At 38.6% G+C, this 13,022-nt stretch overlaps 1 protein-coding gene across 1 annotated transcript in view; it reads right to left on the bottom strand.

The window, feature by feature from the left end:
• suclg2 (succinate-CoA ligase GDP-forming subunit beta) overlaps positions 1–13,022 on the bottom strand; it is an 86,020-nt gene that overhangs the window by 59,368 nt on the left and 13,630 nt on the right. The window contains exon 2 of the mRNA XM_026307494.1: positions 7,489–7,630. Coding sequence (XP_026163279.1) covers positions 7,489–7,630 — 142 coding nt within the window. The remainder of the gene's footprint in view (positions 1–7,488; positions 7,631–13,022) is intronic.

Raw genomic sequence — 13,022 nt, 5'->3', positions numbered from 1 at the left:
ATCGCAGAGAGAGAGTTCTGAACGAAACAGAATTTGATAACATCGTTCCTTATAGAACACTGTTATCCAAATACAGGTAGGCAATAATTGGAACTGAACAGAAGTGAAAATCCAAGAAAAGTCACACAGAGGGAAGGCAATAAAGAAAGAAATATCATTGCATTGCTTCTTGAAAATTCACTGCTCAATGAAGCACAGAATAGCCTTAATAAAACATGCAATTTAGAGGCCAGTATTATCCAGATAATGGCTCTATCATTGAGCAAGTGTTGGGACACACTGGCATAAAAGGAGAACTGAAGCATAAGTAATGCTAATGTGCCATAGTAGCATATCACTACACAACCTCTGTGACAGGGAAAATGACAACCATATGTATAGGGGCATTTCATATTATTTCAGCTTAGGAACTAGTTAAATTGTAAGACAAATGTGCAGTGCAATTCATGTATATAATTTTTTTTTTTATAGTGGGTATCTGAACACCTTGTTCTCTATAACCAACAGTCCCAATCCCAGTGATATTCACTTCACTGTCATAAAAGACAAGAAATCAAGAAAATAAGATATTGACAGGAAAAAGAGCATGTTGGTATTGTTTCTAATACAATAAAATGAAATACTCAAACAATTATTGGACAATTAGCAAATCGAATGATTTATCAACTTGTTGCTGCTGTTAAGAACAGACTTCAGGTGTATTGTGGTACTTTTTAAAAAGTAGCACACAGCCTTACCTTTATCCGTGACTTTTCCACTTGTGGTGTTGCATCCAGTTCAGCGTGACTGGTTAATTCCTCCATTTTGTGTTAATGAAAAAAAAAAAAAAAAAACAACAGTCTAGTTCACTGGTACGGTAACAGGGTATGTGATAAATCATCCTGCTAGAGTACAAAGCAGAACCATTTGCACTTAAACAGTATGAGTTTGAGTAGGAATTTGTACAGATCATGGCAGGTTAAATATTTCAATTTTTCCCAGCTGCCATACTGATGTTGTCAATTCACTCAACTAATAAGCAAAGAGCTGATTAAAAGGCAATAAGAAAACATAGCAGAGCGTCCTGACGGTGGCATGTGGGGGAGAGGGGACTATGAGGAAGGATCTGGGTGAGATGCAAACATGGCGCATGAATAAGAAACTCCTCTGAACAGCTTTGGTGATGCCCGTGGTGGGAAGGAGCATTTGGATAGACAGTATGTTTGGTTGGTGGAGAAGCATATGGCACTCCCTAGATGATCTCATAGAAAAGCGCCAGGCCCAGTCGGAGGTGTAAATGCTTCTCTGCACACTGCCAGAGAAAGCAGTACCATTGATATCACCAGCAAAAAAAAAAAAAAAAAAAAAAAAAGAAGTGAAGGCACTGTGAGCATGTGCGCTATGCTGTGTCTTGGCATGTACACTGAAACTTATTTTTTTTTGTATTTCACACACTTACTAATAAACCATTTTGATATATCACCACCATTGACAATTTACCCTTTTCTGGCAATATATTTGAATGTTTATTAAAACTAATGAATCCAAAAGTCGAGAGCAATCACACACACTCTTAAATCTCTGCCCTTTTCGCACAACTGCAAAAAGACATTGATGTACAGAATTGTGCTTCAATGCATTGCAAACATTGAGCAGGACCAGTACCTGCTATGTACCTTATATCTCTACATGTAGTAAATAGAAAAGTAGTGAAAAAACATAGACCTTAGTCCCCACACCAAATATACATGGTTTTACAGACTCTCTGTGCCACTGTCCTTCCATCACTCCCTTGGAGTCTTGGAATCCATCCAGCACCTCACCACGCAATGGGAAAACCATGCCAAAACCTTACATGAAATAAGATCAAAAATTACCATATATAGCCAACAACACCAAACCCTGCCAAATACTACCACTTTAGGAGATCTAACAGCAATGAGGGTGTCTTAGAAACTGGCTGCCTGGCTGACAAGATACTTTAAAAGTTAAAGCCATCTGAATGGGCATTTACTTTAGACTTCATTCACACAGTGTACCTGCAACTATCCCTATAATGCTCAGGTCTCCATGAGAAAACTGCCATTAACACCAAAGCTAACATGGAGCAACACAATTTAAGCCAGTGTTGTGTGGAAAGATGCTAGCTCCTAGTTTACAGTGACATCTGTCTCAATTTGCAGATCACAGACCAGAGGCGTATAGGGGGCCTGAGCTGCCACAGAGAGCAGACAGCTAAATGAGCAAACTGAGAACAATCACTTTAAGATCCACATAACAACAGTGTCCATGGCCTTGTGCTTCTCTTATTTACACATCATCTGAGGCACAGCATGAGCCTCATTCACTTGACTTTAAGGCCTCTTGAAAATCCTCAATAACCAAAAAAGAGCCTCTCTTCTTCCCAGAAAAATAAACCCCCTACATATAGCATGGCCAGTAAAATGTTTTATGTTTTTGATCCAGGAAACTGATGTTTACCTCTGCCAACTACATCTATGAGTGCTTTCAAGCATGTCAACACAGAGATGTGTTTTTAAGATGAGTAAATCATACCACATATATCGCTTTCTTTCCCTCTCCCTCACACACCATCACAAAAAGTACAACCATTTCTGTGCACCTGCATTCAGACACATCAGCTTCATAAAAGAGTTGGCTAATGTCAAGGTAGCTCACTATTATTCAGTAAGCCAACACATCTAACTAACTACTCCTCTAATAAGCACACATGAGATTTGACATTCATGCATAAAAAACCCTGTTTACCCTGAATATTCATAACTGAGTGAAATAAATTAAGATCATCCCTACGTCTGTTAATTTTCATTCGGGCAGTGAAGCTGTGCTAAGCACAAAGAAGTCAAAAAGAGAAGCAGTACATGAAGGTGAATGAGGAGTAAGAGAAATTAAAGTAACTTTAAAACCTGACAGATAACAAGACAGAACAAAAATAGAAAGATACAGATAACAGCACAGTTTGTTAAAGGAAAAGCCAGGAAGATGACAACAGTAAAGAGGGGAAAGATATTCCAAACTCATCTGATATGAGATGTAGATATACAGAAGTATATGTTGCTCCTATTCATCATACAGGCTCAACCTGTGTTGAAGATACTGGAAGAATCCAAAGCAATGTTTTCATCCACTGCCACCTTGTCGATGAATGAATGCTGGGGGAGGAAGGAGGCATGGGAGACATGAAGGGCTCTCTCTCAGCAAGGAAGGGGAAGGAAAATGTGTTTTTCATTTAGAATTCAGACTGAAAATCCATCAAGATTTGCTCAACAGATGCATCTGTCAAGCAGGTGGCAACACACAAAGTGGACTGCATAATCACATTCTCTTTGGCTGTAGCAGGGCACAGGTATGTGTATATGTGTATAAATATATGTGTGCATACGCACGGCACTGCATATCTGCTTCAAAAGCAACCACGAAATCTATATTCATTACTGGAGCTCTGGTGTTGCTCTGATATCTCAAAACAGCCACACACACACACACACTATAGGTGTACATATATATATATATATATATATATATATATATATATACTGTATTTACAGACTATAGGTCACACTTTTTTTACTACTCTGGCTTGTCCTGCAACTTATATAGCGAAGCGACTCACATGTGCATATTTACAGTCATTTTGCATTAGAGGGCACTTTTGGCTTAAATAAAGAAAATACTTTACCACTCTACCAAAAAGTAAATACGCTAATGTTCACACTAAACTATAACTTCTAGTGTAACACAAGTGAAAATGCCGCCATGGTAAAATCTCAATTTATTAATAGAGAATTTTAAGAAAAATGCTGAGTTGACCAAAGTACCGTGTATAAGCAAAACAGAATGTGTAGAGTTTAAAAGATAAAATATCAAAAAGAAGATTATAGTACATATGATGTAAAACAGTGACCAGTGGTCAATATCAAAATCTAATGACTGTTAAATGCAATAGAGAAAAAGCATGGCAGTCCCAGCTTTTATGTCAGGACCATGGTATCTCCAACAAGAGCCAGTTGCTGAAACTTGACAGCAACATGCCATAGCAGCACAATAGTGCACACATCAATTACTGATATTGATGCCAGACAGACATTTCCTTGTATTTTCCCCATTTAATCCTGATAAGCGCAGTACATACAGTACATATACCTCTATAACCAGACAATAGGCCAGGAAAGCTAAATGCCTAAAATCTCTAATGATACTGCAATCATGAAAATTTTCCATTTTAATAATGTGACTCACACTTTTGAAATACTATATTAACTCTGTGTTATTCAACGTGATGCCATGTGACTACAGCTTGGTGCTCGGGCGTATCACAAACACAAACAACACAAAAATTAAAAACTCAGGTACAACACTTGTAGATTTGGGTCACTGATTTTGGACAGACAGCAGGAGTTACTTGCCATTCTCTCAACGTCCCAGCGGAGCACACATTACAAAACCTTTGGACTTTGTGATAACTCCCTGCATGGCTCACCCAGTATGGGGCCACATAAATCAAAGCCTGCTTTCCATTTCCATTTGGTTGTGAATCACCCATCTGCCACAATGTAAACTCTCCCCTAAGAGTTGTCCTCCATTGAAAAGGGGATCAGTGTTCTGGTCAGAGAATTTTTTTTATTTTTTTAATTGAGGTGGAGAATGTTTTTAAGTTATCTGTCTTAATGGTAATAGAACAAATCAACCTGTGCCCATTTTAGGAGAGTTTGGTCAGTCCACAGCACGACAGGAGTTTCTGTATAAGATAGCTGCAGTTCAACTGTCAACTTATCCACTTCTTGGTTAAGTGTAGTTCAGAAGAGAATACTGGCTGGTGTGCATGCTTGTGTAAGTGCAGCTATATGTGTTTGTGTGCTTATATGGGCAAGCTCATCCTAAGTATGTCACTCATCTGTGTCTGTGCTTCCATGCTTAACGAGCTGATTCTATTGTGTATGTATGTAAGTAAGAATCAGGGGCTCACAGGAGGATATCAGCAGCACACAGAAATCTCCTTGAGTCACTCCTGGTCAGCTCAGATACCCCAACCATCTGTATCCCCCTGTACAGGGCCATACAGTGCCAGGAAGTCCCCTACAGTGGAAAGGCATGAAACGGCACTTCATCCAGGACTGGCTTCACACTCTGCCTATTCCCTCACCCTCTGGGAGTCAGAGCTTGGCAGTCTCGGTTTGCGTTTCAGCTCAACAGATCTTAACTAATGAGGTTACTGATCTCTCTCTCTCTCTCTCTCTCAGTTACATTCATGTGTGACCTCACATGGCCCAAGAATGAGCCACAGAACAGATGCATTGTGTATCTGAAGAAATTAAGCATTGGGAGATGCTTTCTTGCATGCTTTAGTAGTGAATCAGTAATAGTCACAGAACATAGGACAAGGACACTGACCAAAGCTTAGCACATAAATGGAGATGAGAAGATAAAGCAGCTCTGAAGCATGCTGTGGGAACAGAGGGGTAGATTTACTAAGCCGATGGCAAATTAATGTGAGAGCTGCAAAAGTGTGCGCTGGCCCTTTTTCACTTTAGCTGGGAATTTACTAACACTCATGATTTAAGTGATCACAGCTTCAGAAGAGTTCATTTGACTGCACTGCAGTAAATTAAGACCTGATGTTTGGCTATTTAAGACACGTCTTGTGCATTTGTGGAACCCAACAGAGTGCAAAATAAAGTATAAGTACTTTGCTACTGGGGTTTAAATTTTGGTTTAAAAAAAAGAAAACAATAACAAATGTTGTGAACCACAGTCATGCAATTACACCCACTCCACCGGACAATCTGCAGTGATAAATCACGTTTAGTCACCATTTGACTGCACATATTTTGCAGTTCAACATAGAAATGTCCTGAAACACATATTACAATAACCCACATAGTAAAGATGGCATAGCTATGAAAAACTATCATCTCATCTTAAATTTTTTAAAAGCACTGAAAATCCTGAGTTAAATAAATCAAACCATGAGTCTAGCCTGGGTTTTATTGAGGTGTCTGTTGCCTTCCACCTCCTCAGCGCTGGTTTCTGTCTCTCCATTTCTTCCCCTACCAAGTAATTTAAGTATTGCCATGAAAATCTATATCCTCTACCTCCACTTCAGTTTATCACTGTCTGCATCGTAACCAGGGCCACAGAAAGCAGCGCCCCAGGTGCTTGCGCCCAAAGAATGGCACCTCGCTGGCTGACAACCAACCTGGATGCACTATCACAAAGCCTCTGCTGTAGTCGAAGAGGACCCTGAATAAAATATAAATCTGAGGGTGGAAATATACACTGTATGTACAGGACAGTTTGCTGTGTGAGAAAAAAACAGAACAGAAAATGTAGGGGGTGGAGGAAAAAGCTATCATTCTTGTTCATAGGAGTACAATGCATTTGTGAAGATTTGTGACATAAGATAAAACATTCAGTCACTTCCTTACACGACTTTGTACGAGTGGGTGGGGGCAAAGACCTAAGCCTAACCAAAAATTACGAATAAAGAAATCAAAAGCAAAAAAAGTGTGCAAAGCGTGAGAAACTGAACACGAGAGGTTGTGAAACAAATTAGTGCGGATGAGTGCTGTGATGAAAAATCGAGCAGGCACAACCACTAAGCCCAAAAAAAGCATAAGCCTCCGCACATAAGCAAACAACGTAAAGACACGATTAAACTTGATAAAACTTCAGCCCTGATTAACCACGGTAATTTGAACATCCTTTAGCAGGACTGAAGAGAAATGTGAAACAAATAAGACTGTCAAAGTTTCACAGTGTACATCAGAATAATTAGACCTCAATTATATCCAAACCACAGTTTGTAAAACCCTAAAACTCAATATGTATGTAATAAAGAATTAGCATATGTGTAAATCTATACAGAATGACAGTATCTGCCTTCAAGCATTATTTTGACCATGTATTGAAGATACAAACAGACAGTTTCTTTTTATATTAACAAGATTGAATTTGGATGTTGCCAGAGCAAAGACCTTGATGCATAGTGTAATTAACACAGTAATACAGTGCACTTTAACTTACTGTAATGTCAGAAAAGTACTAAGGAATAAAAGAAATGTGACAATCATGTCCTTTCAAAATTAAGTCTTTGACAAGACATTTTCTGATTTAAGTTTTAATTTGCAAATAATTGTGTGCACAGCTGAAGGCTCAGGATGCTTTACATGCTTAAATGTCCATGTGTGCTTGCATATGTGGGTCAAAGCAAACACACTTTCAAACTAAAACAAAAACACAAAGGAGAGATTAGGAATAAATATTGTTATTGCTTGTAGAACCTAATAATCTAAATGAAGTGCCAGATTTGAATCCATGCCTGTAATATTACATCTTCCTTTTGTTTTAATGGATGTTTCTAGTATTGTGCATAACCTATTGATTGGACATATTTTATAGACAGCAGTATCGGATACAAAGCTGGTCCTCATTCTGTAGAAAAAGGTGAACTGTGCATGGTCTGTGCATGTGTGTCTCCCCTTTACTCACTGAGTTTTTTTGCAGCCTCCAGGGCCTCAGATGCTGTGTCGGCCACATAAAAACGCTGGACAGCCACGCCACTCTCTTGCATCAGCTTCTTGCTCTGGTACTCTTGCAGATTCAGCCACCTCCTGGGACTCAACCAGGAGCACTGTGAGAGAAAAAGGGAAAGAGGAAGTGAGTGAACGAGAGTGAGCAAGTGTGACTTGTAAGTTAACATGGTGCTATGAGGTACCCATCTCATGGGTTCCATCATCCTTAATGATAACAATTTTCCTCTTCAGCTCACCATCTTACAAAGCCTGAGCACTCACTGCTGAGTAGTTTTACATTATACACCACCAAAACATGTCTAACACCTGCCTCAGTGTGCACAGGGTAGATCCTTTCTCTTCTCGCCCTTACTACCATCTTACTCTCTCTCCTTTTTCTGTAATGAGGCAGGCAGCGGGGCCCGAGCTACAGGACAGCTCAGGAGCTGTTTGCTCCATCAGCAGACACAAGCCCTGTCAGCTCCAGCTGTTGTTGCTATTAAAAAGAAATTGGCTTTTTAATGTGACTGAGAGACACAGGCTGTGTAGGAGTTAGAATCCCTTCACACCAGCAAATACTACTATGTGCATGGGGGTGTGCGTGTGTGCCTGCATGCAAATGTTTTCACAGGAAGGATCTTCAGGGAGTCCTTAAGAAGAGAAAGGCCATTAAAGGGAAAACAAGGATTGCGAGGTAAATTTCAGTTCAGCATGTAAATGATCCTTCAGGGTGTGTTTTTCCTTTAACCAGTGACGATTAAACTAACATGATAATAAAGGTCAGGACTGCACAACACTCTGATGCTGACTAAGGCAAGTCAAACTGACCTAAGCTGTTACCTCTGTTACAGCTGCTCAACACATCATGTATTTAAGGAAAGGTGCATGAAGATAATGGGTGCATATCCACATTACAGTGTAGAAGATAATGGAATCTCGTGATACTATTTAAAATCTCACTACCATTATTATATACTGCAAGAATATTGTTAGTAATACACTGTCAATACAACATCAAAACAACCAAAACACTAACACCAACTGTGTTTAAGTTTCCACGGTCGATATTTTGCTCTTAACCATCATCAGCTTTTAAAAGGAGCCAACTGCTACAGCTTGGTTCTGTGTTTGACAGTGGGAAAAAGTCAATACAATACAGTGAGGACAAACATCTTAAAACATGACCACACACTGTAAGTGAATCTGTGTCCTTCTAAACTGGCGGACAAAAACAAAGGCAATTGCGAGTGGTATTATTTTACCCAAACAACCTGCACAGAAGTGCACCCACATGGGTGTGACCAAATGTTATAAAATGAAAATAGTGAAGTAGTGTGAAAGTTTTCATACAGTAGGAACAAAATATTCTGTCACAATCCACATGTTTTTGCAGATGTGTGGGCATTCACCATGCATATATTTCTCTGGCTCTGATTTGATTCAATGGTGCATGGACTGTGACAAGGCCACTCTGTGCCTTCTAAAGTCATCATTCCCCCTCATCAGTCATGGGGGGGAACACAGGGTTGCAGAGGTTGTAAGGGAGTGTGCAGTATTTGCTTAGCATTTCTCAACCATTTAGTAATGAAGGAAGTGCAGTATAGCTCCTTTAGTGGTTATTAGTATAAATAATAATAATTAGGTTTGAGCTAATGAGTTTGAGATGGTCACACTAATAGGGAACAGCCAAGGTAAACCTTTTTTTTTTTTTTTTTTTTTTTAAATCTAGAACCAAAAACAATTATCAATTTGCCTCAACTGAAAACAAAACCACAAATCTAGGAATCCACAAATCCAGCCAAAACCAACTCTCCCTGTGCCACAGCACAATGTATTAGCATGCAGAAAACCTGCAGGGAGACTTAATCAGAGCCAAAATGGGTTGTTTCAAAGAGAACAGTACATGTTGATTCATGTAGGCCTCTTCTCTGGCCTAACTGAATACAATAATGAGGGGCATCTGCAGGTCACCTCTGCCATCTCGACTGCAAAACCATGCAATTCCTATGTTTGTGTTATTCCAGTTTCCATGTGTGAATGTGGTGTTATGCTTTCAACTCTATCCCCCATTGTACCGTATAACAGCAAATATTAATGATGTGACTCTCTAGCCAGAGTGTGGATGGGTTCAAAGACAGGGCAAGAAATGAACTGTGGGATTTTAAAATGATATGAAAAAAATGTAATAAACAAATACATGTAAAAAGGCAAAAATGTACAACAGAATTAAGGAACAACTAAAATAGATTTGACGACAATGTCTGTAGCCATCTGGCTGTTGAGTGAAATTTGGCTAGTGTGAATAAATTAAAGTACTCTTTTTCTGCCTGCTGCTCATTCCTGTTTGTCCATTTTAGAGGAAACACACACACAGCCTTAACAAGCCAAGGTGCAGAACACGTTTGCTCTGTTTTGTGGACTCATTTGACTGCTGACAGGTACCTGCTGGGCCTTCTCTCTTAAAACATCCACTTCCCTTGCCATTTCAAACTGTTCGCCTCAGGAGGATCAGCTCTGCTGCATCGGTGCATGTCTCAATCTGTCAGCCCATCTTTTAGTCTACATTTGACTAAAGAAATTGGCAGAGGCAGTGCCTGTCACAGACCCAGGGAACATGTCTTTTTAACCCCTTACCAGAAACCACACCAGGAAACACACTGAATAGAAATGCTACTTTTCTTACCCCTTTGTTTACACACACAAATCAGGTCATTTGAAAGGTAATTGTACAGTTGGGCTAACTTTTGGTTGGAAACATGGAAGCCATAGCCACAATTCTGTGCCAATGTTGAAAATAATAGCATTTAAAATGAGCTTTCTTTGGACATTGTTCAGACGGATAAACAGAATGAAGAAATTTACATGTATATGTGTCTAATGCAGGCGAAAGCTAAAGTGTCCCACGGGTGATGTTTTTAAAGTGCTAACAGAAAGCACCAGCCCATCAGTGGCAACACAGGTTTGGCTTTACTTATCAAGAAAGAAATCCTCCTGCTGACTGAAGTATCAGTTTTATCCAACAATTATTCATAACAGTGCTTGGAAATATAAAGCGATCGAAATTTACAGTACAAGAGTTTAAATTCTGGCACATCACAAAAAATCTATTGCAAGTACAAGTAAAACCATGTTTGCCAACAAGGGAAAGTCAAGCAATCAAGGTTGAGCAGTTAGCAAACATTCAATTCTTCTTGGATAAAAGGAACATTGTTGCAGTACAGAGACTCAAATGAAAGACAGGGAAGCACTAAGAAATACCCTAAAACCATTGGTGGATGATAATAATGTGACCTGAAAGCCATTGCCATAGTCTGAAAGGACAAGAAAACTATTTTATTTCTAATTCCTGCCAAAATTAGAGCACACCTTTGCAGAGAAATAGCAGCCACGTGAACGTGCTATTACTCTATGCAAACAAGCCAACAAGGATACTAAAACCAATAAATAATATGATAATATATTTAAATGTGTCTGTCTGTAACTTGAATTAAGTAGGGGGACGTATAAGGATAGAAAACAGCTGCACAGGTTTCCTAAAATAACAACTACTGCTTACAAGAGAAGTCAAATGAGACTGGAGGTGTACCTGCAGGCACCGAGAGCAACCTTGGGCAAAACACAAAAAAATGGAAAGGAACCTAGGGCACTTCCTAGTATGTATCAGATCCATAGATAATGTTTAGTAAAGATGGACTTTTACTTGGCATTCTAATAACAACATTGCTTTATATGCTGCCTGAATGGTACTCTACAACGGTGTGCTTATGTTAATGTCATGTATATATTTCCTGATATAATAATACACTTTATTTAAATATCACCTTCCTAAACAGAGTTGCAAAGTGCTTTACCTATAATCAGTGAAGCAGAGTCTGAGTTATTTCAATTGTTTATTGCTTGTCTATATTGCTTAACTTTCATACCTACAGTAACCATTTACTAGGACATGCAGTAATAAAAAATATGCATAAACAGCAATATGGTCCAGATAATACAGTAGGTGACTCTTCCCAGCTTTTGGGCTGACCAAGATTTTGCCTTCAGGCCTACAGATAATGACAAGTCAACCAATTTTACTAATCACAATGGCACAGAAATGAGAATAGAATTAACGCATTAGTGTCTTATTTTTATGTGATTTATTATATTTCCCAGTTGTTTTTAAATTTAGATTTTGAGTACTAATGCTGAAGACTATTTTCCTCTGTGACAACTAACTAACTAAAGCAAACCATAGTGCTGCACTAGGCCAGCAGGTATAGACTGGAATGTGAATGCATTAGAGATGCAGGAGAAAAATCTAATTAGAAACAAATTGCAATGTTTTACTTGATGATTTTTAATACGCCATAATGACTTCTGAATCATTATTTATAGTCAGCATATCTGAGGCATGTAATTGTTATTTTTACTATATCCAAAGTGCATAAAATAACACTTAGCTGGAACAACACATCTACTTCCTTTGGGAGCAAACTAACAAATATGAGTGATAATGATAACACATGAGTGGAAATATATGATCTGTCAACATGAGTGTTGATAAATGATGAATTATGAACTTATTATCATTTTAATTTTATAAACTTACCTTGTTGTAAATTCTATTAACATTATTGATGATCTAAATTATGACAAGTGTTTAGTTGTATTCATTGACATTTAAAACTTCACATTACTCTTGTGTAAGTGTAGTATTTCTTCACTATGGTCTGACTGATATACTACTACTACTCTTAATGTGCTACTGTTTTGTTCTTTCTTATGAAAGACCATTTGGCATGTATATACAGTACTCTTTACTAGCAGAATACCTGCTTTAATAGATTGTGGCTCGATATTAACGATATTAGTTAATCATAATTACACAGCTCATTCTTATGTTAAGATTTCAAAAGAATTAGTGTTAGTAAAGCAAATTTTAGAGATATGTTCAGAGATGAATAAAGTTGATCTTATTTAACTAAATAAATTAGTCAAAACATAAACATTGCATAGTGAAAATACTATACCAATACCAAACTGCAGCGTTGAGGAACATGGGAACATGATAAACAAAAATTTGCCTCTGTGAAGTACATTACTCCAAACTCAGACTAATCGCAACCACAGTTATAGTTTCAGACACTCCTAGCATCGCTATCAAATATTCAAATCATGATACTGCTAAGGTCTTGACAGGAGAAGAATAATGCAAGTGCTACATGTCTGCCCTGGAAAAAAGCATTAAGTTGCAGATGGCAACATGGCAGAAAGGCAGGCAGGCGAGTAGACAGCTGGTCTCCAGTCCCCTGAGACACTCTCTCTACAGTAATTATCATCAGCAGCACTCTAGAGACAATCCTACCTAGTCCTTCCAACCGACTATTGCTCTACTTATTCTTAATACAGTCACACAAAGAAGACAAGCACATACACACATGGAATGTGCTGTGCATGCTGGTGAAGAGACACTAGGGCACAAACAAAGTTGTATGCTCTGACGTGGGCTCTAAAGTATTCACAGTAAAC

The sequence above is a fragment of the Mastacembelus armatus genome, chromosome 5, assembly GCF_900324485.2.
Source record: "Mastacembelus armatus chromosome 5, fMasArm1.2, whole genome shotgun sequence".
NCBI classification, from domain to species: Eukaryota; Metazoa; Chordata; class Actinopteri; order Synbranchiformes; family Mastacembelidae; genus Mastacembelus; species Mastacembelus armatus.
The sequence above is the reverse complement of the archived record's forward strand: the minus strand, read 5'-3'. Positions and strand labels throughout refer to the sequence as shown.